We start from the raw sequence: 26270 nt of genomic DNA on the forward strand, positions 1-26270 counted from the left end.
TCACAGAAATTTCTGCAACAAATTTGCCACGTGTGAACATAGCCTACTTGTTACAATGTTATTTCCGTTATATATTTCAATTCAGTTTCCTAAAACTGCTGAGTAGAAATTGATGTCATGACTATCAATTTTAAATTCTTTTCAGGTTGAAATACAAATAAATATTTTACTGCAATATCAGTAATAAGTTTCATCATTATTCCATAAAGGAGCACCCCAGTTAAAACGTATATACTGTGTTATGCCTAGTGCAGGCCCTGAGGGGGCAGTATTCAAAGAACCCGTGCACTATGTCAGAAACGACTCCTCTTCCATGTCAGATGGTTGCTATGGTATGTAACGGAGGCTGTATGAGATGACAGCCACCTAAACATCCATGCAGTCACCTGTACTAGCCATGACTACACTATATGTCCTCTATTCCAGCAGTATTAAATGCTTTATACCCAACAGTAAAAAGTATAGCTCATGAGGGATAGACGTCACTTTGCAGACAAATCTCTATCCTACAGATCCTGTATATTCCTGAATTTCCAATCCCCTAGAAGCATATCTTTAAAATACCCAGTCAATGAATGGATTGTGATGGTTAATATAAGCCATTCACGTCCTTTTTTGAAGAAGCGGTTTGTACAGGTACAGAACAGTATGTCAAGCCCCTCACCATAAATCCCACCAAAATTTGCTGTAGCTGCCAAGAAATAGGTTATGTCTATAGTGACTTTCAGGCCTTATACACACAGCTATATTACACTATACAGATGAGATATGGCAACCGTAGATTTCTATTTGTCCTGTGTGTTCCTCCAATTTAGCATGCAGATATGTATAGTTTTTTTTTTTTCTCACAGATTCCATGACGTCACATGCTCCGTGATGCTGTATTACAGAAATATTCGTAGCTTTAGGGGGTGCTGAGGTAGCAGTTTAACCCGGGTTTTACTGCCCGAGTAGTCCCAAAGGTCCCTCTGCCATATTCAAGACACCAGTATTATAAATGACATATGGTAGGTGGGGCCCTGATACAGATTTTGCTGTGGGACACAGGAGCTTCAAGTTATTGCTTCTAGTAAAGAATATGATGTGTTGTGTGCATGAGCCCTAACTGTTCCACATTATTACAATGCTATTTTATATATTCACCATAATTTTTTCCCACTGAATATTGTGGAAACCTTGGGTAGGGCCCCATGCACACTTCTATTGACCACGGACACCTTCCAGTATATTTACGGGTAGGTATCCGTGCTGTAGAACGGCTCCGCAGACGATAGAACATGTCCTATTTTTTGATTTTTATGGATCGTACGCACATACTTTATATGGGAGCACGGCCCACAAATTCGGGCGGCTGTTCGTGGCCGTCAGCGGCTGGCTGTGCCCGTAATCACGGACCGTAATTACAGGCACGGTCGTGTGCATGAGGCCTAAGGAGTAGACTTTATTTCTGGCTTCAGAACTAGGAATTGAGATTATATATATATATATATATATATATATATATATATATATATGTGTGTATATATATATATTTTTTTATATATATACACATACATATATCATATATATACACACACATATACATACACAACTATTTGTTTACGTATCAACTACATTTTTTCTGCAGGTCAAAAAATCCTTCACCATCGGAGTGATGTTTTAGAGACCGTTGTCTTAATCAACCCTTCAGATGAGGCCGTCAGCACAGAAGTAAGTACGGTTTTGTATAGTATATGTTCCAAATGCAGCTTTAAAGGTTATGTCTACCTTTGACCATAATTTTAACGTTTATACATAGACATGATATAACAAGTAAAGTAACTTTGTAAATACATTGTATTAGTTATATGTCTCCTAAATAGCCCAGGCCTCTCAGAGCTGCTCTCTGATAAAAAGTATTAAGCCGGGTTCCCATGTAAACGATGCAGAATTTCCGCAACTGAATTATGTGTGGAAATTCTGCAGCATTTACAGTAGCAGCAAAATGAATGAGATTTAGAAAATCACATGCTCACGCTGCGGGAAAAACACTGCAGAGAAAACATTAATAAATTGATCAGAGGTGCGGATCTTAAATCTTAAGCATCTCAATTTCTGCTGCATTTTCGTTGCTTTTCTGAATTTAAAAAATTGCAACTCAGAAAAAAAAAAAGCATACTTATAACTCGGGCGTTGTCATAGCGACGCTTTCTTCTGTTCTTCCTCCAGGCTGGCCTCCTGGGATGACGTTTCATCCCATGTGACTGCTGCAGCCAATCACAGACTGCAGCAGTCACTTGGGCTGCAGTGTTATCCCGGGAGGCCGGACTGCACGTCAACTGAGGGACATGTGGTGCAGTTTTTCGGATGGAATGTGCTTTGGGTTCCAGGTCGGATACGCTGCGTAGTTTTACGCAGCGTATCCGACCCGTGGGAACCCGGCCTTAGGGTATGTTTACACCTCACAGATTTCTTGCAGAAGTTTTTGCGACAGTTTCATACATCTGAATAGGGCTGGTAAAAATCCATGCGCATACAAAAGAAACTACACCATTCAGATGAATGGAACAAATTTCACAGAAAAAGGTCTTCAACGAATTTGCCGATAAGTAATTGTCACAGGTACACTAAAAACACACCAACAGTATAACTATAATCACAGATAAACATGACAAACTTTTATCACTGAATATACACTAAATAACAGCCTTCATTTTAGGGATTTTGCACTCATATTGATGTGATTGATATAGTATACCTCATAATGTTTTAGATGACCAAAGAAGAACATGAAAAGGGATTACCATTCTACCATTGGCTATGTACTCATCAAATGGATACGTATGTGCGCATTACGACAAAGGATTAATCAATTCCTTGACTAGAAATGGATAGGAATAACCGTAGACCAAAGTACCAGCCGAAGCACTTATAGAAAAATGACTGTTGGTTTAATCACCTCAAAGTGAACGATTAAACCAACACTCTTTGGTCTACGGTTATTCTTATAAATAAATAAATAAATATATATATATATATATATATATATATATACACACATACATACACACACACACACACACACACACACATATATATATACTAGTCCTTTTCAGTGAATTAGAATATCATCAGCAAGTTAATTTATTTCAGTAATTAAATTCAAAAAGTGAAACTCATATTATATAGATTCATTACCCACAGAGTGATCTATTTCCAGCATTTTTTTCTTTTAATGTTGATGATTATGGTAACAGTTCATGAAAACCTGAAATTTGGGGTCTCAGAAAATTAGAATATTATATAAGCCCAATTTCAAAAATGATTTCTAATACCGAAATGTTGGAATACTGAAAGTATGTACAGCATATGCCCTCAATACTTGGTCGGGGCTCCTTTTGCGCGAATTACTGCATCAATGCGGCGTGGCATGGAGGCGATCAGCCTGTGGCACTGCTGAGGTGTTATGGAAGCCCAGGTTGCTTTGATAGCGGCCTTCAGCTCGTCTGCATTGTTGGGTCTGGTGTCTCTCATCTTCCTCTCGACAATACCCCATAGATTCTCTATGGGGTTTAGGTCAGGTGAGTTTGCTGGCCAATCAAGCACAGTGATACTGTAGTTATTAAAGCAGGTATTGGTACGTTTGGCAGTGTGGGCAGGTGCCAAATCCTACTGGAAAATTAAATCAGCTTTTCCATAAAGCTGGTCAGCAGAGGGAAGCATGAAGTGCTCTAAAATTTCCTGCTAGACGGCTGCGTCGACCCTGGACTTGATAGAACACAGTGGAGCAACACCAGCAGATGACATGGCTCCCCAAACCATCACTGACTGTGGAAACTTCACACTGGACCGGAAGTAACTTGCATTGATGCCACTCCACTTACAAATGAAATGCAAACTTTACTTTCATCTGAAAACAGGACTTTAGACCACTGAGCAACAGACCAGTCCTTTTAAAGGCTTAGGAAACCTTTGCAGGTGTTTTGTGTTGATTAGCTGATTAGAGTGTGACACCATGAGTCTACAATCTGCAACTTTTACCCAATATTCTAATTTTCTGAGAGACTAAATTTGGGGTTTCCATGATTATCAACATTATAGGAAAAAAATGCTGGAAATAGATCACTCTGTGTGTAATGAATCTATATAATATATGAGTTTCACTTTTTGAATTGAATTACTGAAATAAATTAACTTTTTGATGATATTCTAATTCATTGAGAAGGACCTGTATATGTCTTGGAATGGCCGAGTCAAAGTCCAGACCTCAGTCCAAATGAGAATCTGTGGTATGACTTGAAGACTGCTGTACACAAATACACCAATGCAACCCATCTAACTTGGAGTTGGAGCAGTTTTGTCTGGAAGAATGGGCAAAAATCCCAGTGTCAAGATGTGCTCAGCCAATAGACACATACCCCAAGGGAATGGCATCTGTAATTGCAGCAAAAGGCGGCTCCACAAAGCATTGACTTTCCGGGGGTGAAAACTTTTATACAACAAAGTTCTCTGTTTATTTGTCTTTAAGAATTGTTTGTGTCACACGAATAAATATTTTGCACCGTCAAAGTGATAGGCTTGTTTTGTAAATCAAACAGTAGAAACTCCCAACAATCCATTTTAATTCAAGATTGTAATGCAGCAAAACAGGAAAAACACCAAGGTGGGTGAATACTCTTGCAAGGCACTGTATATCTAGGGCTAAGAAGGGTAATCGGTATCAGAAAAACGTGGCTACAATCGCTGTAATGGTACATTAAAAAATGAATTAGCATAGAAATGTAATCCTTTTTAGATAAAAAACAAAAAGAATGGTGTTCAAAGGTGGCCAACCCCTTCTTAGAATGAAGCTGTCCCAGAGATTAGCTGACCACTGTCAATCTGTCCTAACCATTCATTTCCCTGCAGCACCCACTGCAGAAAAACATAGTATTACATCCACAGTCCAGCAAAATAGTATGACATAGTACTACCTGAACGATTTATGAGGAGGAACAGGGAGTTCACCCCCCCCCCCCCCCCGGTCTTGCGATTGGTGGTGGGTCCACCCGTGGCTAGGTGATCCTTTTTTATTCTGGGAATAGCCCTTGAACAGTGCTAGCTGCAGTGTGCCTCCAACATACAGCCAGCTGCTAATACTAACGCTCTCAATGCGCCCTCACCACGGCTTTCCTACATGTAAGTTAACTGTCAGCAACATGTAAGGCCTAGTTCGCGCAGAGTTTTTTGTAGGCGGATAAATCTGCCTCAAAATTCTTTCAGGAATGTGAGGCAGATTTTGACCTGCCGTCAGAACACTTGCCGCATTTTTTGGCCGTGGCCATTGAGCGCCATGGGCAAACATCGCTTTTTCTGCCTCCCATTGATGCCAATGGGAGGTCAGAGACAAACACCTGAAGAAAGGACATGACTTTTTCTCCCCATGAGCGTTTTATTTCGCTCGCAGTAAAAAACGCCTACACTTCCCATTAAAATCAATATGAGGCGATTTCGGACGTTTTTTGGCGCGGTTTCCGACAAGGTTTTTGCGTCAAAAACAGAGCCAAAAAACTCAGTGTGAACTCCCCCTAATTCTTGTTCTATTCGGGAATGTTCACACGACAAACAAAAAACGTCTGTAAAATACAGAAGCTGTTTTCAAGAGAAAACAGCCTCTGATTTTCAGCCGTTTTTTACGGCCGTTTTTGGAGCGGTTTTTCCATTGAGACAATGAAAAAGGGCTGAAGTGACATGTACTTTTTTACATGCCCTTTTTTACGTGCTGTTTTTACAAACGGCCGTGTAAAAAAAAAAAAAGCCCAGTGGGAACGAAGCAGCGTTTTTCTCATTGTAATCAATGGGAAGATGTTTGGAGGCGTTCAGCGTCCGCATTTTTAGCCTACGCTATTGCTTCCGTTCGTGTCAGTTTGTGTCTGCTCAGGGTCCCGTTCTGACGGAAACCTCCGACGGAACGTCAGAACGGGACCCCAACGCAGATGTGAACGAAGCCTTACTAGTCCCTTGCTTAAAGAGGCTCTGTCACCAGATTTTCAAACCCCTATCTCCTATTGCAGCAGATCGGCGCTGCAATGTAGATAACAGTAACGTTTTTGTTTTTTTTCAAAAACGAGCATTTTTGGCCAAGTTATGACCATTTTTCTATTTATGCAAATGAGCCTTTCTTATGTACAACTGGGTGCGTTTAAAGTTATGTCCAACTGGGCGTGTATTGTGTTCGTTAGATCTGGGCGTTTTTACTTGTTTTACTAGCTGGGCGTTGTGAATAGAAGTGTATGATGCTGACGAATCAGCATCATCCACTTCTCTTCGTTACCACCCAGCTTCTGGCAGTGCACAGACACACAGCGTGTCCTCGCGAGATCACGCTGTGACGTCACTCACTTCCTCCCACAGGAACTTCATCGCGTCGGATGAGCGAGGACACGCTGTGTGTCTGTGCACTGCCAGAAGCTGGGCGTTGTGAAGAGAAGTGGATGATGCTGATTCGTCAGCATCATACACTTCTATTCACAACGCCCAGCTAGTAAAACAAGTAAAAACGCCCAGATGTAACGAACACAATACACGCCCAGTTGGACATAACTTTAAACACACCCAGTTGTACATAAGAAAGGCTCATTTGCATAAATATAAAAATGGTCATAACTTGGCCAAAAATGCTCGTTTTTGAAAAAAAAAAAAAACGTTACTGTTATCTACATTGCAGCGCCGATCTGCTGCAATAGGAGATAGGGGTTTGAAAATCTGGTGACAGAGCCTCTTTAATAACACATCAACACAATGGCAGTAATATGTATTCCTTTGTTATTGAGATTGTTTGGATGTTCATGTATTAATGTGGTGCGCTACATGGATTAAAAATAAAGCCATAATAATACATTAGTATTATCTGGCCTACTTGTGGACAGTTGTTTTTTAAAACTAACTGAAAAAGAGAAAGTAATAAAAAAAATTATTGAAGATATATTGCAAAGTTGCTACATTCAACATGTGTATACTAAATAGATAATCCTGCAACTTTACTTAACAATTTATAAGTGAAATACACACAAGACCCAAACTCTCAGGTAAGCAGATGAAAAGTCTACTAGGATAAAGATTATCACATAAAACAGCTACTAGTACAAACAATAAAAAATAATAAAATACTAAATACAGCATGTATGACAATAGACGTATAGTGAGATAGGAATCTTTTCACATTTGCTAATTACTTTACTTATGCATATTGATAGAATTATATATGAATGTCTATGCCTTTTATGGTTTACCAAACATAGAACAACCCTAGAGATAATGATACGTGTAACACAAATATACAAAACCTATTGGGGACAAAACACGACCTTGTATAAAGGATAAAAATATATATTTTATTGAAAAATCAAGCTAAAATATACAAACATGTACAGGTAGATAAAAATGCAACCTTCACAATGAAACGGTGAAAGAAAGGATGCAGTGGGCATCACAAAACTACAGACTGTGTCACGGTCCTATACAGAATCAATACGTATGTGTATAACGTATAGTTATAGAAAGAGGAAGGAACCAGCGCAGTGTACCAGGATATGAAACAAATCACAATAGCAATATAAGTAAATTGATGTAATCAGACATGGGGATAAGTAACCACACATGACACCCAATAAATGAAAGGGTTTAGAAGGATCCTAATAGGAACAATACCTGCAAAGTGCAGCTGGGCTGGAACACAGGGAAACCCAGAGAGGACCACTCACGCACCACCGTAGCGCTCCCGACGCGCGTTTCACCGTAGCTTCGTTTTATGGTTTATTAAACCATGGATGTTTTGTCTTTTATCATAGGTACGCTTACTGATTTCAGATGCTGCAAGACACAAACTTTTAGTGCTAACTGGACAGTGCTTCGAAAATACAGGAGAACTTATTCTTCAGTCCGGATCCTTCTCATTCCAAAACTTCATAGAGATCTTCACAGATCAGGAGGTATGAGCCAACAAGTCAACATGGGTAGAGCCATTTTAACTTGGGTTATCGATAATTCAATGAAAATATTATAACATTTTAATTATAATATATATATATATATATATATATACATACCTGTATATATATAAACCGCCCCATATCCTGCATTTTTTACTGCAGAAAATGATGCGGATTTTGCTGTGTTTTCACAACGATAGGAGATGGTGACAACTCCTCTAAAAAATGCTGCAATTCATCCACTTTCTGCAGCAGGAATTGGCATGTAGAAATGTTACACAGCGTGTGGATGAGATTTGTAAAATCTCACCCACTCTGCTGCTATGGTATTCTGCTGCGTATTTTTCATACGCAATTCCGGACGAAAAATATGCAGCAGTTCCACTACGTGTGGACAAGCTCTAAGAAGGCTCTCACTCCAACAAAGTGGAAAAGGTTTAAAACTGGCTGCAACCAGCTCTATTATCTTTATACACAGTAACGCACTTTTACAACACAGTGCAGAATCAATAATAGGCCGCCTAGCCTCTACCTCACATGGCTTATTTTCAGCCGTTTTTCGGGCCGTAAACTCCCTTAAAAATGGCTAAAAATGCGGAAGCTGAATGCCTCCAAACATCTGCCCAAAACCATCGCATAAAAAAATGCCCCGTAAAAAAGAAGTGCATGTCACTTTTTGAGCCATTTTTGGAGCAGTTTTTCATTGTTTTAATAGAAAAACAGCTCCAAAAATGACTGTAAAAAACGCATTAAAAACCGCCTGATGCATAAAAACGGCTGAAAATCAGAAGCTGTTTTCCCTTGAAAACAGCTCCGTATTTTAGAGCCATTTTTAGTTTAGCATGTGAACATGCCCTCAGGGTAAAAGGCCTACTACCCAACATCTCAAAACAAACATTTGTTCTTACCTGACTCCCACAGACTGGCAGTGCTTGTCTTCTCCAGGCTGTGAGCACTGTGAGCACCTTCTCAACTGGCGCCTAACAAGGTTTATTAGACAGCCCAAACCCTGGACTGCCTTAAAAAGATGGAGTGGAAACTGCTGTTCTCTAGCAACCCAACCCTTTCCAGGATTTTGCTGAATCTGCACTGCTACTAAAAAAAGTACACAGTACTGTGCAAAAGTTTTAGGCAGTTGTGGAAAATGCTGCAGTGTAAGAATGCTTTAAAAAATAGAAGCGTTAATAGTTTTTTTTTATCAATTAACAAAATGCAAAGTGAATAAACAGAAGAGAAATCTAAATCAAATCAACATTTGGTGTGACCACCTTTTGCCGTCAAAACAGCATCAATTCTTCTAGATACACCTGTACACAGTTTTTGAAGGAACACGGCAGGGAGGTTGTTCCAAACATCTTGGAGAACTAACCATAGATCTTCTGTGGATGTAGGCTTCCTCAAATCCCTCTGGCTCTTCATGTAATCCCAGAAAGACTCGTTGATGTTGAGATCATGGCTCTGTGGGGGGCATATCATCACTTCTAGGGCTCGTTGTTCTTCTTTACGCTGAAGATATTTCTTAATGACATTGGCTGTATGTTTGGGGTCATTGTCCTGCTGCAGAATAAATTTGGAGCCAATCAGATGCCTCCCTGATGGTATTGCAAGTATCTGCCTGTATTTCTCAGCATTGAGAACACCATTAATTCTGACCAAATCCCCAACTCTATTTGCTGACATGCAGCCCCAAACTTGCAGTAAACCTCCACCATGCTCTACTGTTACCTGTCTTTAGCCCTTTGGCAAACCAACCGCCTTCTGTTACAGCCAAATATTTTCAAATATTGACACATCAGTCCAGAGCACCTGCTGCCATTTTTCTGCAACCCAGTTCCTATGTTTTCATGCATAGTTGAGTCGCTTTATCTTGTTTCCACATCAAAGACATGGCTTTTTGTCCGCAATTCCTCTATGAAGACAACTTCTGGCCAGACTTCTCCGTACAGTGGATGGGTGTACTTGGGTCCCACTAGTTTCTGCCAGTTCTGAGCTGATGGCACAGCTGGACATCTTCCGATTTTGAAGGGAAGTAGGCATGATGTGTCTTTGATCTGCTGCACTAAGTTTCCTTGGCTGATTACTGAGCCTACCGTCCTCAACATTGCCTGTTTCTTTGTGCTTCTTCAAAACCGCTTGAACAGAAGTCTGCTTTGAAATCTATGGCTAGGAGTTACCTTACTGATGTAGTATAACTACCTTGTGTCTTGTTGCTGTGCTCAGTCTTGCTATGGTGGACCTGTGACATGAAGCTGTCTTCCACAACCTCACCACTGTAGCAGAGTTTGGCTGTTCCTCACCCAGTTTTAAGTCTCCTACACAGCTGTTTCTGTTATAGTTAATGACTGTGTTTCAACCTGTAAATGATGACCATTAACACCTGTTTGATTTAATTGGTTAATCACACACCTGACTGTAATCCTACAAAATCCATGACTTTGTGTAAGTGTATCTAGAAGAATTGATACTGTTTTGAAGACAAAGGGTGGTTACGCCAAATATTGATTTGATTTAGATATCTCTTCTGTTCATTCACTTTCTTACTTTGCAGCATTTTCCCACAACTGCCCAAAACTTTTGCACAGTACTATCTATAACATTACTGTCATTTTTCAGTACAATAGGCAACCCCTCCACTTTTTGCCTGCAGTAGTTTCAGGACTATTAGTGCATTATTCCTTATTACATATTTATTTGTTTTCTGTCTCCCTATCTAGATTGGTGAACTTTTGAGCAATACGCACCCTGCAAATAAAGCAAGCCTTACACTTTTTTGTCCAGAAGAGGGCCATTGGAAGAATTCTAATCTAGAGCGACATAACCTTCAAGACTTCATCAATATCAAACTCAACTCATCTTCAGTTTTGCCTGAAATGGAAGGACTTTCTGAATTTACAGAATACTTATCAGAATCTGTAGAAATTCCATCACCTTTTGACATTTTAGAACCGCCCACATCTGGTGGCTTTCTAAAGCTTTCAAAGCCCTGTTGCTATATTTTCCCAGGAGGAAGGGGAGACTCTGCTTTGTTTGCAGTAAATGGATTTAACATGCTTATTAATGGTGGATCCGAGAGAAAATCTTGCTTTTGGAAACTAATTAGACATTTAGATAGGGTGGATTCAATATTGCTCACTCATATTGGGGATGACAATCTTCCTGGTATCAATAGTATGCTTCAAAGGAAAATATCTGAGCTTGAGGAGGAACAATCTCAAGGGTCAACAGCCAACAGTGACTGGATGAAAAATCTTATCTCTCCAGACCTTGGAGTTGTGTTTCTAAATATCCCTGACAACATGAAAAACCCAGAACCCAACTTCAGAGTAAGAAGAAGCATAGAAGAAGCTAATTTTACACTTCAGTACTTAAGTAAATTATCTATGAAACCAGAGCCTCTGTTCAGAAGTGTAGGAAACTCTATTGAACCCATTATCTTGTTTCAAAAAATGGGTGTAGGAAAGCTTGAGATGTATGTGTTGAATCCATTAAAGGGAAGCAAAGAAACTCAGTATTTTATGCAGCAGTGGTCTGGCAGCAACAAAGAAAAATCCGGCTTGGTCCTACCTAATGGTCTAGAAGTTGATGTCCCTGTTAATTACTTAACTTCAATTTCTTCTCTTATTGTATGGCATCCATCAAATCCTTCAGAGAAAATAGTGAGAGTCTTGTTTCCAGGAAATACAACACAATACCAAATACTTGAAGGTCTTGAAAAGCTTAAACATCTGGATTTTTTGAAGCAGCCTGTTATAACACAGAAAGACCTAAGTGACAATATTTCAAGCCCTGCAGTAAAGCAGGCAAAGATGAAACAGAGAGCAGAAAGCAAAGAGAGTTTAAAGTCCACAAAAACTACACCTAACAAACCAGTGAAAAAAGAATCAAAAGAAGAGCCGTCTGAAGCTGTAAAAAGCAGCCACCCCGAACAAACTGAAAAGGTGGACAAGGAGAAAATGTCTGTTAAAAAGGTTGCAAAAAATGAGACTAAATCCTCAGCAGAAAAGCTTGTTTCAAACAAAGATGAGACGATAGTTAAATCAGAAAATGTAGAAAAACAAAAAGCTGATGTAAAGCCTAAAGTCTTGAAGGACAAAACTGTGAAAAAAGAAGTAAAATCAAAATCTGACGATGTGAAAAAGGAAGCGCCAAAGAAAGAAGAAAGAACCCCAGTTAAAAGGGAAGATAAACTGAAGAAGGAAGTTAAGGTAGACAAACCTAAGAAAGAAGTTAAGATAGAAAAACCTAAAAAAGAGATTAAGGAAGACAAGCTGAAAAAGGAAATTAAGGAAGAAAAAGTGAAAAAAGAAGTCAAGAAGGAAGTAAAGAAGGAGGAGAAAAAAGAGGTTAAGAAAGATGTGAAAAAAGAAACACTTCAGAAAGACATGAAAAAAGAAGTAAAAAAAGATGATAAAGAAAAGAAGGAAGAGAAGGATGCAAAAAAAGAAACCAAGAAACCCTCTAAAGAAATAAAGAAAGTATCAGCAACTCCTGAAACTAAGAAGCCTGCTGCTAAAGGAAAAGTGCAAAAGAAAGAGGAACCTGCTAAAAAGGAAGCAGCCACTACAAACAAGACCAAGGTAATAAAGAAAGTGCCCGAGAAGAAGCCATTGGCAGCTGCAGTAGCTGTTGCAACAACTGCAGCTGTAGCTGCAGCAGGAGTAAAAGCATTGTCTGTTCGTGCTCCTGCTCAAGCTGCTGAAAATATAGATGTAATTTCACAGAGATCTCTTATGTCCTCTCCTGAAGATTTAACAAAAGACTTTGAAGACCTCAGAGATGATGAAGGCAAGTTTATTGAAGAAGTAAAGCCTCAACTACAGGCACTGTCTCCCAGGGATGAAGCAGTCATTGTACAGACTGATTCTTATATTATCAAGAAAGATAATGCAAGCAGTGAAGAACCTGCAGATTCACCAGATGAAGGTATAACTACTACCGAACCTGAAGGTGAATGTGAACAGACTCCAGAGGAATTAGAAATCATAGATAAACACAGGGTAGATGAAAATGACAAATATGAAGATGAAGGAACAGGGTTTGAGGAATCATCAGAAGCTGGTGATTATGAAGAAAAAGCAGAGACCGAGGAGGTTGAAGAACAAGAGGAAGATCAAGAAGAAAGAACCTCACTGGGTGAACATACAGCCGTTGAGTTAGCTGAAACTGATGAAACTGAAGAAGAAGCTGATACAGATGCATTCCAATATTTGAAAGGCAAGCATGATAGTCATGAAGACATTGCTGATTCTGAGGCAGCAGAAGAAGATATAGAGGAAAGTGCTGACAAAGAAGAAACAGAAGAAGAGGCAGATGAAGACAGAACAGATGATGCAAAAGACGATGATCAGGAAACAGAAAAGCTAGAAGTTGAATGCCACTATACTACTGCCACAAAAGACAAATCTGAAGTTGTTAGTGACACTGAAGATAAATATATCTTGTCTTCTACACCATCCAAGACCTCTGAGCCCCAGTCACCAACTGTAGAGACAGGAGCCTCTATTCATGATGAAACGTTACCTGGAGGTTCTGAAAGTGAAGCAACTGTTTCTGATGAAGAAAACCGAGAAGACCAACCTGAAGAATTTACTGCCACTTCAGGCTTTACTCATTCAACCATTGAGATATCTAGTGAACCGACTCCAATGGATGATATGTCAACACCAAGAGATATAATGAGTGATGAGACAAACAATGAGGAAAGTGAATCCCCATCTCAAGAATATGTCAACATCACTAAATATGAAGCAATTTTGTGTTCCCAGAAATATGACAAAACAAGGGTTTCTCCAATACCTGATGCATTGAATGGTTTGTCTGATGTGTCAAAAACTGATGCTACTGATGGCAAGGAATACAATGCTTCTGCTTCAACAATCTCACCACCTTCATCCCTAGAAGAAGATAAATTCTGCAAATCATCACTACGAGAAGCTTATGTGTGCGGAAACATTGATATAAAAAGTTCTGCAAATCTACAAATACAGGATGATTATGGGCTTGAAGAGAAGCTAAGTCCAAGTAAGAGTCCAGCTCCTCCATCACCAATTTCTAAAACGCCATTAAGTGAACGAAGTGTTAATTTTGACTTGACCCCTAATGAAATTAAAACATCTGAACTTGATGTCTTGCCACCTTTGCATGATGAAGTGCAAGAAATGACAGAACAGTGTCCAAGTCCAGACGATAAAACTGTGGAAGTAGCGTCTCCATCTCAAACTGCTGCTGGAAGTGCTGGTCACACACCTTACTACCAGTCACCGACAGAGGAAAAAGGTACAATTCTTCCTAAAGAGAATATAGAAAAGCCTTCTGTCCCTGTTGTGTTTGAATTTTATGATGACAAAGAAAAGAGTGAAAGCCCTAGAATAAGCCCCATGGATGAGCCAGTGCCAGATTCTGAATCTCCTATTGAAAAAGTTTTATCCCCATTACGCAGCCCACCATTAATTGGATCAGAGACAACCTATGACATATTCTTGACCTGTAATTTTAAGCCATCATCTGGACAAGCTAGTAATGCTGATGAAGGACATTCTCCCTCTCAGATTAGTCCTGTGTCTGAAATGTTGTCTGATGCTATACAAGAGAAGAGTGATCTTTTGTCAAGTAAAGCATTTGGTGTGGAAACGAAACATTTTGAAATGAAAAGTATGTCATCTACTGTATCAGATGGAGGAAAAATTGCAGGAGACTTTTCTCCCACTCAAATAAACACTAACCCATTCATTTTATTTAAGGAGGACACAAAAATGTCTATTTCTGAAGGCACTGCATCTGATAAATCTGCCACTCCAGTAGATGAAAATGTTGCAGAAGACACTTACTCTCATATAGAAGGTGTTGCATCAGTTTCCACAGCTTCTGTTGCTACCAGTTCGTTCCCAGAACCAACTACAGATGATGTTTCTCCTTCTCTTCATGCTGAGGTTGGGTCTCCACATTCTACAGAAGTAGATGACTCTCTCTCAGTCTCTGTTGTTCAGACACCCACCACATTTCAGGAAACAGAACTATCTCCATCTAGGGAGGAATGTCCTCGTCCAATGTCTATTTCTCCACCTGACTTTTCACCTAGAACAGGAAAATCCACATCCTCGCTCCAAGAACAGAGATCACCAGAGCAGTCAACAATGGAGTTCAGTCAGGAATCACCAGAGCAATCTTTTGCCATGGACTTTAGTAGACAATCACCAGAACACCCTGCAGTAGCTTCTAGTATGCTACATATATCAGAAAATGGACCAACTGAAGTAGAATATAGTCCATCTGACAACCCTGACTCTTATTTTGGTAATAAGATTTCAACTGACAATGGGTATTATACTTCAGACAAAAAACAAGAACAAGCAGCAACTGAATCTCAGGTAGAGGCTTCACCATCCACATCCTCTGCACACACACCTTCACAAACAGGTTCCCCTTTGAAAGAGGAAGATTCTTTGAAAGATGTAGTTCAAGATAAAAATTTGCCACTTTACTCACCACCAATACTTGAGCAGGAATATTTTATGCAGGGAAAACTCTCTCCTGAAACAGACGCTTCTCCATTAACTCCAACACCATCTTCACTAAGACAGTCTCCTGGTATAGTCGACCCTCTAAGTCCAAAAAATGATCTTTCAATGGATTATGGTTCAGTAGCCTCATCTTTACCACTTTCTTCTGATGAACCATTTAGTTTTCAGATGAGGGTAGTAAAAGAACCCTCAGTTTTGCATAACACAAACCCCTTTGCTTATTCAGCAGATATTGATCACAGGAATAACATATGTGAGGGTTATAGCTATTCCAGTGAAATGAATGATAGATTTTCTGTCTCTGACAAGTCACCTTTTGCTGAGAACCGACAAGAAGTTGATTTATGTCTTGTTTCTGCATGTGAGTACAAGCACCCCAAAACAGAGCTGTCACCTTCTTTCATTAACCCAAATCCTTTAGAATGGTTTGCAAGTGAAGAGCAAACTCAGGAGCAAGACAAGCCATTAACTCAATTTGGAGGAGGCCAGCCACCTTCAGGAGGGAAACAGAAAGGACGTCAATGTGATGAAACACCTCCAACCTCAGTTAGTGAATCAGCCCCATCTCAGACAGATTCAGATGTCCCACCAGAGACTGAGGAATGTCCTTCTATAACAGCAGATGCAAACATAGATTCTGAAGATGAATCCGAGACTATCCCTACTGATAAAACAGTAACTTATAAACATATGGACCCTCCTCCAATTCCCATGCAGGATCCAAGCCCATCTCCTAGGCACCCAGATGTCTCAATGATGGATCCAGAAACTATGCCTGTTGACCAGAGTTTAGGAAAGCCTATGAAAAAAGATATGAAAGATAAAGGAAAATCCAAGAAAGCAGGAGGGAAAACAAAATCATCTTCTCCAGCTAGAAAAAGTGATGGCAAATCAAAAATTTCAGCTGCTTCACCAAAACCTGGACCAATCAAAGAAACTTTCGAGAAAAGTTCCAAGAGTGTAGCACCAAAAAAGAAAGATTCGGTAGAAAAGGGTCCAAAAAGCGGATCAATTACAGATTCCAAAGCAGCGAAGGTGGAAGAGAAAGATAAAGAAACCAAGAATGCAACTAATACAAGTGCAACAAAATCAACTAAAACTGGATCCACAGGTCAGTCAAGTATATTATTTTAAATTGGGCACATTGGGCATTTTCTCAATAACACATTGGGCATCATTTATCAAACTGTCAAACAGTAAAACTGACCTAGTTATTCTGCTTCTGAGCACTTCTCTTTGGCAGGTTAAGCACTTACTGTTTTTTAAAAACATGAATAGATCTCTCAAAGGCTTGTTTAAGAAATGAATGCAAATAAAAAGGAACCACTTCACCATACTACGAGGGACATGATTAGAATTTATAGAATCCCTTAGCAAACAGCAGCATTACTATGAGCAGCAGCTGAATGCTGATTAAGCAAGTTGTGTACCAGATTTTAAATGGTAGCCAAGATATTTCAATTCACTGACTGCAATAAAGAGATCTCCAAAATATGCAATTTTTTGGTATGAAATTCTCCTCCGAAAATCTGCAACGTAGTGCAGTACAATGAAAGGGAATGGAGTTTTACAAAACCCATTCACACACTGTGAAATGAATCCACTTGGATTTTAAGGCATGGCCGAGATTTTTTTATACTTCATTTATATAAAATTATAGGACCTTTAGGAAAATTGGCTTGAATTCCACACTCCCCCCCCCCCCCCCTTAACATATAGTCTTTATGATTTGTCAGATGAATAAATGTATTTAACTTTGTTGTTTCCAGGAGGAGGAACTACCAAGACAACAAAGTCAGCCGCAGTGCCCCCAGGACCTCCAGTCTACCTGGACCTGGTGTATGTACCTAACCACAGCAGCAACAAAAATGTTGATGTAGAGTTTTTCAAACGAGTGCGATCCTCATATTATGTAGTGAGTGGAAATGATGCAGCAGCTGGAGAACCGAGCCGGGTCGTCCTGGATGCTCTTCTGGAGGGGAAAGCTCAGTGGGGAGGCAATATGCAGGTATGATATGTTTTTATAGTAGCTGGCTATGTTCTACATCACATTGTTAACTTGCTTCACATTTAATACAATAAAACTATACTGCTAATGTAACTATCCAATATAGAAAATAGGGATTGCCAGAGACAAAAGATCAGAATATTACGTTTTTTGTTTCTGCTGATTCTGCTGTAGATCTACAGATTTAGTATTTTTTTGCATTTGTAAAAAGAAGACATTTCTTTTATGTTGCCTTTTTTAATCAGAACCAGTACTTATTGATAATTATTGTTGCGATATTGGGAACCATAATCAGTTCCTGTGCAGGTCTGTAATAACAGCATTTATGGTTTATTAAATATTAAATTCCTCAGTTTATAACAAAGATTATTTTGTAATCTCTGTCATCTATCACACAAATACAGACGAACTCTCTCCTCCCTTTGTTACCTATCAAGTATATAGTAAGCAATGTTGTAATAAAGTCAATTATAAGTGCATACATTTAGATGAGTATGTTTTTCCCAATTAGAATACACTGGTGATGTTAATGATTGTAAGCAATCCAACTTCCCTTTCCATGATAGAAATATTCATGGACTTCTACATGTAGTTTAGTGTAAGGGCATGACCACACATGGCGGAATTCCTCCGCAACTGTCCGCATCAATGCCGCACAGAATCTGCGTTGCAGATTCTGCAGCGGATCTGCACAAAATGTGCAGAAAATTGATGCGGACTGGCCGCTGCGGACTGCAGGAAAAGTGCTTCTCTTCTCCCTATTCAGTGCAGGATAGAGAGAAGGGACAGCACTTTCCCTAGTGAAAGTCAAAGAAATTCATACTTACCGGCCGTTGTCTTGGTGACGCGTCCCTCTTTCGGCATGCGGCCCGACCTCCCTGGATGACGCTCCAGTCCATGTGACCGCTGCAGCCTGTGCTTGGCCTGTGATTGGCTGCAGCCGTCACTTACACTGAAACGTCATCCTGGGAGGCCGGACTGGAGACAGACGCAGGGAGTTCTCGGTAAGTATGAACTTATATGTTTTTTTACAGATACATGTATATTGAGATCGGTAGTCACTGTCCCGGGTGCAGAAACAGTTACTGCCGATCGCGTAACTCTTTCAGCACCCTGGACAGTGACTATTTACAGACGTCTCCTAGCAACGCTCCCGTCATTACGGGAGCCCCATTGACTTCCTCAGTCTGGCTGTAGACCTAGAAATACATAGGTCCAGCCAGAATGAAGAAATGTCATGGTAGTAAAAACAATACGCTCCGCAGCACACATAAGATCTGCGGACTTCATTGCGGAATTTTGACTATCCATTGAAGTCAATGGAGAAATTCCGCCATGAGTCCGCAACCAGTCCGCCACTGCTCCGCAACAGACAGAGCATGCTGCGGACACCAAATTCCACTCCGCAGCCTATGCTCCGCAGCGGAATAGTACGCATCGTGTAAACGAACACTGCTAAATTAAAGTGAAAGTCAATGGAGAAACGGCTCCGCTGCGGATTAACGCTGCGGAGTGTCCGCAGCGGAATTTAAGTGAAATTCCGCCATGTGTGAACCCGCCCTAAGGCTGGGTTCACACGACCTATTTTCAGGCGTAAACGAGGCGTATTATGCCTCGTTTTACGCCTGAAAATAGGGCTACAATACGTCGGCAAACATCTGCCCATTCATTTGAATGGGTTTGCCGACGTATTGTGCAGACGACCTGTAATTTACGCGTCGTCGTTTGACAGCTGTCAAACGACAACGCGTAAATTGACTGCCTCGGCAAAGAAGTGCAGGGCACTTCTTTACCACGTAATTTGAGCTGTTCTTCATTGAACTCAATGAAGAGCAGCTCAAGATATACGAGCGTCACAGACGCCTCGTATATTACGAGGAGGAGCATTTACGGCTGAAACGACGCAGCAGTTTTCTTCTGAAAACAGGCTGTCATTTCAGCCGTAAATGACAGCTAGCGTGTGAACATACCCTCAGAGGTAAGAGAGAGTTTCCCCAGCTACATTGGTATTGAGAGGAAATAGCTTTGTTAGATGCAACTGATTGGCTGGATGTCATTCAGCTGATGATTCATGCATGAAATTATGCTGGAACTTACTGCTGAGAGAGGGGAAGGGAGAACCTATTCCTCCACAGTCTAAACAAAAACGTTGTTTACATGGCTACTGCAGAGAACAAAAACACACATTCAAATACAGACAGAAATAAAAAGTAAAACCTGCCAACTTTGTATGGGCCTATAATAGAACAAATGATATGCATTCTATATATATTTGGTTGGAGTCAGTCACGTAATTAAAAGAGACAAGGCCTCATAGCAAAGATCAGTATGGGCCCCCATTATGGCGCTTGGTTTTGCCACCCAGAACAAAAGCACCTGGTATATTTTTCTTCTATCACATCCTTTCCATAACCATTTGGGCAAAATTCGCCACCCCCTTGTTTGCTAAAAATGCTCTAGAAAGGGGAATCCTGCACAGATAGTTTCTGCCCAATTGCATGGGATGAAACAAAGCAGTACTGGGCCCCTCTTTTCTAGGGCCCCAAAACAGCCGCATGGGTTCCACCTATGCTAAATTTACTCTTAGGGTGGTTAAGGAGAGGACAGTTTTTATGTTTTTTAACCCCTTTAAGTGAGAGAACTCTCAGTTTCTGTAGTACCAATTTGAATGTTAGAGGATTGATTATATTATGACTTGTGTAATTAATAATGTTCACATTTCTTGTAATTGCAGGTCACACTAATTCCAACCCATGATTCAGAAGTGATGCGGGAATGGTACCAGGAGACACATGAAAAACAGCAGGACCTCAATATTATGGTATTAGCAAGTAGCAGCACAGTGGTTATGCAAGACGAATCCTTCCCAGCATGCAAAATTGAACTGTGAGGAGATCACTGCCCACTTCTTCACCCTAACACAGCGATTACTAGAAATGTCTCCTACAGATTATAACTATCTTCAGAACTATATATTGCCCACTGCTATTCTGTGTCATAGCAACACAGATGTCAGTAATATATTATCTCCATGGCAAACTATAAAGTTCACGTCACTGCAAGCTCTGCTGTCCAGGTTTAATATACAGGTTTGTAGGACATGCTCTTGTATACATTCATTCACATTAGTCCAGGATGGGAACTTTCTTCATGACTGTAAGACAATAAGAGCGACCAGGAGAAGAAGGACCTGTGTGATGGTTCATGATTGTGGCCTCTCTCCGTCGGCAGTAACAGGCTAATTTCTACATTACTTTTTGTTATACAATATCGTCATTTGCAAGTACACGACTTGGGATCTGCAAAATGGAAGCCGGAGGACAGTTAGTTTCTTTCAGTATTTGGTGTCCTAGTCACAGTAACAGGGTCTGAGTTTTGTTCCCTCCTTCCTTCAAAACATATGCTGGAAATTGGTGAATTTTTTTTTTTTTTTTTTTTTTAAGTACAGCGCAACCACTTTTAAGATAGAAGTGTTATATGTTTAAATAGTATATGTTTTATCATGCCATGATAAAAATAACTGTACAGGGTGGAAAAAATAAGCATTGTGTCTAAGGCATACTCCCGTTAAATTCATCTTACCAAATCTCAAAATTTCGCACATTGTGAATCACAGTCGGTACACAGAAGCAAAATACCAAAGCACTCGGGAGTACTTTTGGTAGATAATTTGCCTTAGGAAGTGACTTGAATGTACAAAGATACTTAATGCACTTATTTTTTAACTTCAGTCAGCAAGTGTATAAAAGAGTGCGAGGTCGTAAATTCAGAAGTATTTGCATGCTTGTAGGGTGGCATGAGCTGAGCTGACGGAACACACCAGGATGACCATTAATTTACTACAACTTCATTAATCCACAATGAGTGTCTGATGATTGCTTTGCCAGGCAAGTTAAAAATTGTGTTATTTTTTTTTTTTAAAACTATTTGTTGACTTGACCCACCTCCTCTGTTACGTTTGTTGTTTTTAGAATTCCTAAAAAATGTACAGACCCTTTTTTATTGTATGTATGAAAAACAAATATTAGTATTATATTAGTTTTTGATTTTACAAGCAAAGTTTTTTTTACTTGCTTTGGCTGTGTGATGATTAATGTTCCTTTTAGAGGAGTAAGGAAGAAAAAATCATATTTTAAGAGTAGTTACTGATAATTTCATCCTAATATTATACTTAAATCCTTTACACCCATTAGTGAATATCAGTTGATGGCAAAGTAACTGCATATAATTCTTTCAAATATCATTGGCATTGAATTAGTTTAATCTTCAAAATTAAAGGAGTTGTCCAAGATTAGGAAAAATTATGTTTTTTTATTTCCAGAAATAATGCTACTCATGTCCATAACATGTGTCGGGGATTGCTGTTCATTCCCATTCACTTGTATGGTGTTCAGCTACAGTACCAGAAACAACCCATGGACAAGAGTGGCGCTGTTTCTGGAAAAAAGCAGACCCTTTTTATTTTAAAACCTGGACAATTCCTTTTATTGTATTGTCATTTTATTACAGTGGAGGCAGACATTTTTTCAGTTGAGGAGAATACGAGAATATGCCTCATTCTATGGTTGTGTCATTTCTACCTAGAGACTTGTAAAGCAGTGGTCACCAAACCTCTTCAGAAGCAACTGTAGGAGCAACCATATGGCACTTTGTGTGACGATCTTCATGAGCAAGTAGCCTATTGAAAGCAGTGGTCGTGATCTGTATCTCTTTAGCTGTTGGGAAACTACAACTCCCAGCCATAGGTTGTCAGGACATGCTGGGAGTTGCAGTATTGCAACAGCTGGAGAGCTACAGATTGTGACCACTTTCTTTCTATAAGCTTCTTGCTCATGAAGATCATCACACGAGCGGCTACATGGTTCTTCTAAAGTGATTGGGTGATGGGTACATCTTATGGCCCTTGCTTATCTATATGACAAGATCAATGACTGCAGCTTTATAAGTGAGGGGATTGCAATGGAAAGATTTTATTCGTTAACTCAAGGCTTTAAATCATTCATGAGATTTGTGATGCCACTGAATTGATGTGTATTTTTGTCTTATTATTTGTCATATTTATTTATAATGTAACACTATTTTATTTGCACTGTTTATGTTTGGTACTATTTTGGGCTTATTAAGTCCAGTTAATGCTGTGAATTAAGACAAAGTTGTTTTTTTATAAGCAATGATATTTATTGCTTTGCTATTTATGTATGATTGTATATTTTGCTCTGTTTTTGAACAAATTCTGGTCATAGGAATTAACTTTTTGTTATATTGGACAATATGTTTCAATGGGGTAAATTAAATGTGATGCACTGGAATGTTACATAGAGGGGTCATTCTGCCCTACACATTTCCAGGTGTGTTCACTTGTCCTTGTCACCCATGTGTTTGTATGTTACACAGGGTTATAAAGGGGTAAATACAAAAGTCATTGTAAGTAATTAGTTGCCTGACCCAATAGGTTTATATCAAATTTTTCCTACCTATTTAAGCTTATTATCTGGTTTGTAAGGTTCAAGCGAGCACCTGCAACTTGAGGTTCTTCTGGTGGAGTACAGATTGACCTCACTGACGCAAAGGTGTATGTGGCCACCATTGCATGCTATGAGCTCATGATTTGTTCTACCGGGAAGACATTTTGAGCAAGCTTTTGTTCATTGCCACATAGTCTGAATCATCTAGAGAAACCTCAGTTCTTAAAGGGGTTTTATGAGATTAGAAAAAAAATGGTTACTTTTATCCAGAAACAGCCCCACTATTGTATATGTGTTATGTGTGGTATTGCAGCTGAGCCACATTCACTTAAGCAGGACTGGAGTTGCAATACCAGACACAGTCAATGTGCAAGGGTGGTGCTGTTTCTAGAACAAAGCAGCCAGGTTATTTAAATCTCACACAACTACTTTAAACATTTATAATATCTACTCTTAAGTACTAAATATGTGACATGTCGAGATGAAGGTAACCTGTGTTTCAAAAAGTAGGGAGAGTCGCTTTCAATAAACCAACCTATTAGGTCCCAAAGTGCTTTGCCAAGTCTTCGCCTTGAAGGATGGGTAACTGCAAACCCTGTTAAAACATTTTCCGCAGTCAGAATGTACACTTCTAAGCCTGCCAAATCAAACATGTAAGAGCAGAAATGTAATCAAACTTATCAGGGAAGCTATTCAAGCACTATGTAATTACACACCATGTTACGGATCCATGGAAACTCGTGACTTGTGTCCACACCTCTACTCAATGTATAGTGACGTCTTATTTCCTGAGCATGCTGAATTAAAGGGGCAACGTATTCACTTTATAAATAAAATCACCAGAGAGGATTTCTCTTCTGCCTTTACTGGTCGATTAATGTTATTTAGACTTTAATTAATTGTGCCACATAAAATATTCTTAGCATCCTTAAAACTGGTGTCAGTGTAAATATTCTCTGTATTAGCTACAAATTGCTATTAGAATTATGGACATAAATAGATATTTCTTTCTGATGCCACCAAATGTATTTTATGTTTTGTAGGAATACTGAGTGATTGCAGGACAATAACGTATACTATGTATAGATCACATTCCAGATGATAAGAGTAGAGTTTATTCTATGTAATTGTATTATGAAGGGGTACAGAGTAGCGAATGAAAGCTGATGTTTCATACAAACAGGGCAGATTATACTCAGAGGAAAATAGATAAATGCGGCGACTTTAAAATAGGCCTGTTATCGGCACATAGTGGTGGGAGCCATTCCATGTTCTCACTCAAGGTCAGAATAACGTCACCAGATAGACTGATGACATCACTGAGATTATTGTACAGAACATTTATTCAACCAGAAAATGGGAACATGGATCCTTCACTGATGTATCCATGATAAATCTGCAAAATACAGACTATGCTGCGTGTACTGTATACTGTGGAGAAGTAGAACAAAATCTGGAGAATATGATCACTGTTCTTGCCAGTTTTCTACACCTTTAGAAAATCAAGTCAAAACTTTGACCTGCTTATGTACGGGGAGTGGGAACACAAACTTCTAATAGCACTCAAAATAACACCGTTGATTTCTTATGGTTTTACAATGTTACCATAGTGGCTTGACAACCCACCATTATTCCTGGTTGTCTGGGACACAACTGGTGGGTAGGTAGGTATACATGCAGCAAGGTAGTTGTAGTCATGATGCTGCAAGGCCGCAAGGTGCAGCTATACTTAAATCACCATATGGTTCAATGGTTGAACCGTGGTAGGTCTGGGGATTGCATCCGTAATACTGATGCTAAAATGTGCCAGGACTCCGGCCGTGTGACAGTGTCTTGTCAGCATTGTTGCCTGACAGATTGCTGTGTCGGTCTAGCATCACTCTGATTTTGAGCTACATCAGTACATACAACTTGATGTCAAGTGTATCTTACTGTGTGCTTGACAGGTTCAGTGCCGGGAAATAACTGGAATTTTTGGATATACCATTTATCATTTTATTTGATAATAACTTGACATACCATTTAGTTACTTCAAGGCCAGTGACACTACTCTTTACCATTAAAAACCATCAAATGAAGCTATGCTATACATTGGGATGAATATCACTATTTGTATTCCTATTAAGGACTAACATCATACCATTTTTTTCCAATCGCAATTGAACAAAATTCTAAGAACAAACCTATATATACTTTTAACTCCTTAGTGAAATATAAGATGTCTGACAGGCTTTGTTCAAAGTTTTGGATAGGACTTGTAACAAAAAGATTCTAGAACAAGCGAATATAAAGGATTTACACAAGCTTCTCTGCACTACTATAGCTTCAGGCTTCGGATGCTAAGGAGCCGCAAGTAACATTCCCTCAAGACTGGGCTGTAATAAAGGAATAATTGGCAGCAATGAACTATGCTAATGCTAACACGTATGCATGCCGCGGTCTATCTTCCAACTCTTGGACAGGATCAGTCTTGTGGCTGGCTGGGAAGGTCCTCACTCCTCTCTCGTTCTGAATGGTGTTTGTGTCAGTCTGCAGCTGTGTATGGTATTGTCTTATAATCCCGCATCACCTCTATTCTACCGATTCATATCTAATGTAGAACATTAGTTTACAGTGAAGTATTATGTAGTGCTTTTATGATATTTGTGTGCAATACCCCACTTCCACTGAGGATATTTGATGTAAAGGAAACAAACTTGGTTCCACAATAAAAAAAAGAAAGAAACAAAATGTAGTATTTCCTTGTTATGTTATTTATTTGAATGTGATATTTTCTTTATTATACTTTGGGCTTTCATCAGCACATTGTTATCTTGTATCCTGCACCAATATTCAGCAGAAACAGGTCCATGGTTCACATTCTGAAGGGTGAAATAAAAAATAGTGGTTTTGTTGCAGATTTTCGGTGCGGGATCTGTACAATACAAATTAATAGAGTTTAAGAGAAACACTAAGGCCCTGTTCACACGGTAGAATATTTGTTGCGGATTCAGCTGCATAATTCCACCTCCCTTTCAATTTAATGGGAGGCGGATGCTTATTTTTCCCGCTAGCTGATTTTTTTCAGCTAGCGGACAAAACAAGCATCCTTCCCGATCATCTGCGGATTCCGCCCTAACCTCCCATTGAAGTGAATGGGAGTAGAAATAATTCTACGGCGGGACCCGCCAAACAAAATCTGCCGTGTGAACATCAGCTTAACAACAGCTTAAACCTGGAAATAAATTATAAAAGTAAACAGGAGATAAACTTGCAACATTTTCAACATGTTCGTCAAACCATCGGTCTTGTCGAAATTTTGCAGAGAACACGGGTTCAATAACTTCCG

General features: G+C 39.5%; 1 protein-coding gene across 1 annotated transcript in view; it reads left to right on the forward strand.

Moving 5' to 3' along the window:
* The window catches only part of MAP1B (microtubule associated protein 1B), an 82113-nt gene extending 56441 nt beyond the window's left edge, over positions 1-25672 (forward strand). The window contains exons 3-7 of the mRNA XM_075838049.1: positions 1628-1710; positions 7809-7949; positions 10664-16580; positions 17239-17477; positions 20212-25672. Of these exons, the coding sequence (XP_075694164.1) occupies positions 1628-1710; positions 7809-7949; positions 10664-16580; positions 17239-17477; positions 20212-20367 (6536 nt within the window). The 3' untranslated portion in view covers positions 20368-25672. The remainder of the gene's footprint in view (positions 1-1627; positions 1711-7808; positions 7950-10663; positions 16581-17238; positions 17478-20211) is intronic.
* The last annotated feature ends 598 nt before the right edge of the window (positions 25673-26270 follow it).

The sequence above is a fragment of the Rhinoderma darwinii genome, chromosome 1, assembly GCF_050947455.1.
Source record: "Rhinoderma darwinii isolate aRhiDar2 chromosome 1, aRhiDar2.hap1, whole genome shotgun sequence".
NCBI lineage: Eukaryota > Metazoa > Chordata > Amphibia > Anura > Rhinodermatidae > Rhinoderma > Rhinoderma darwinii.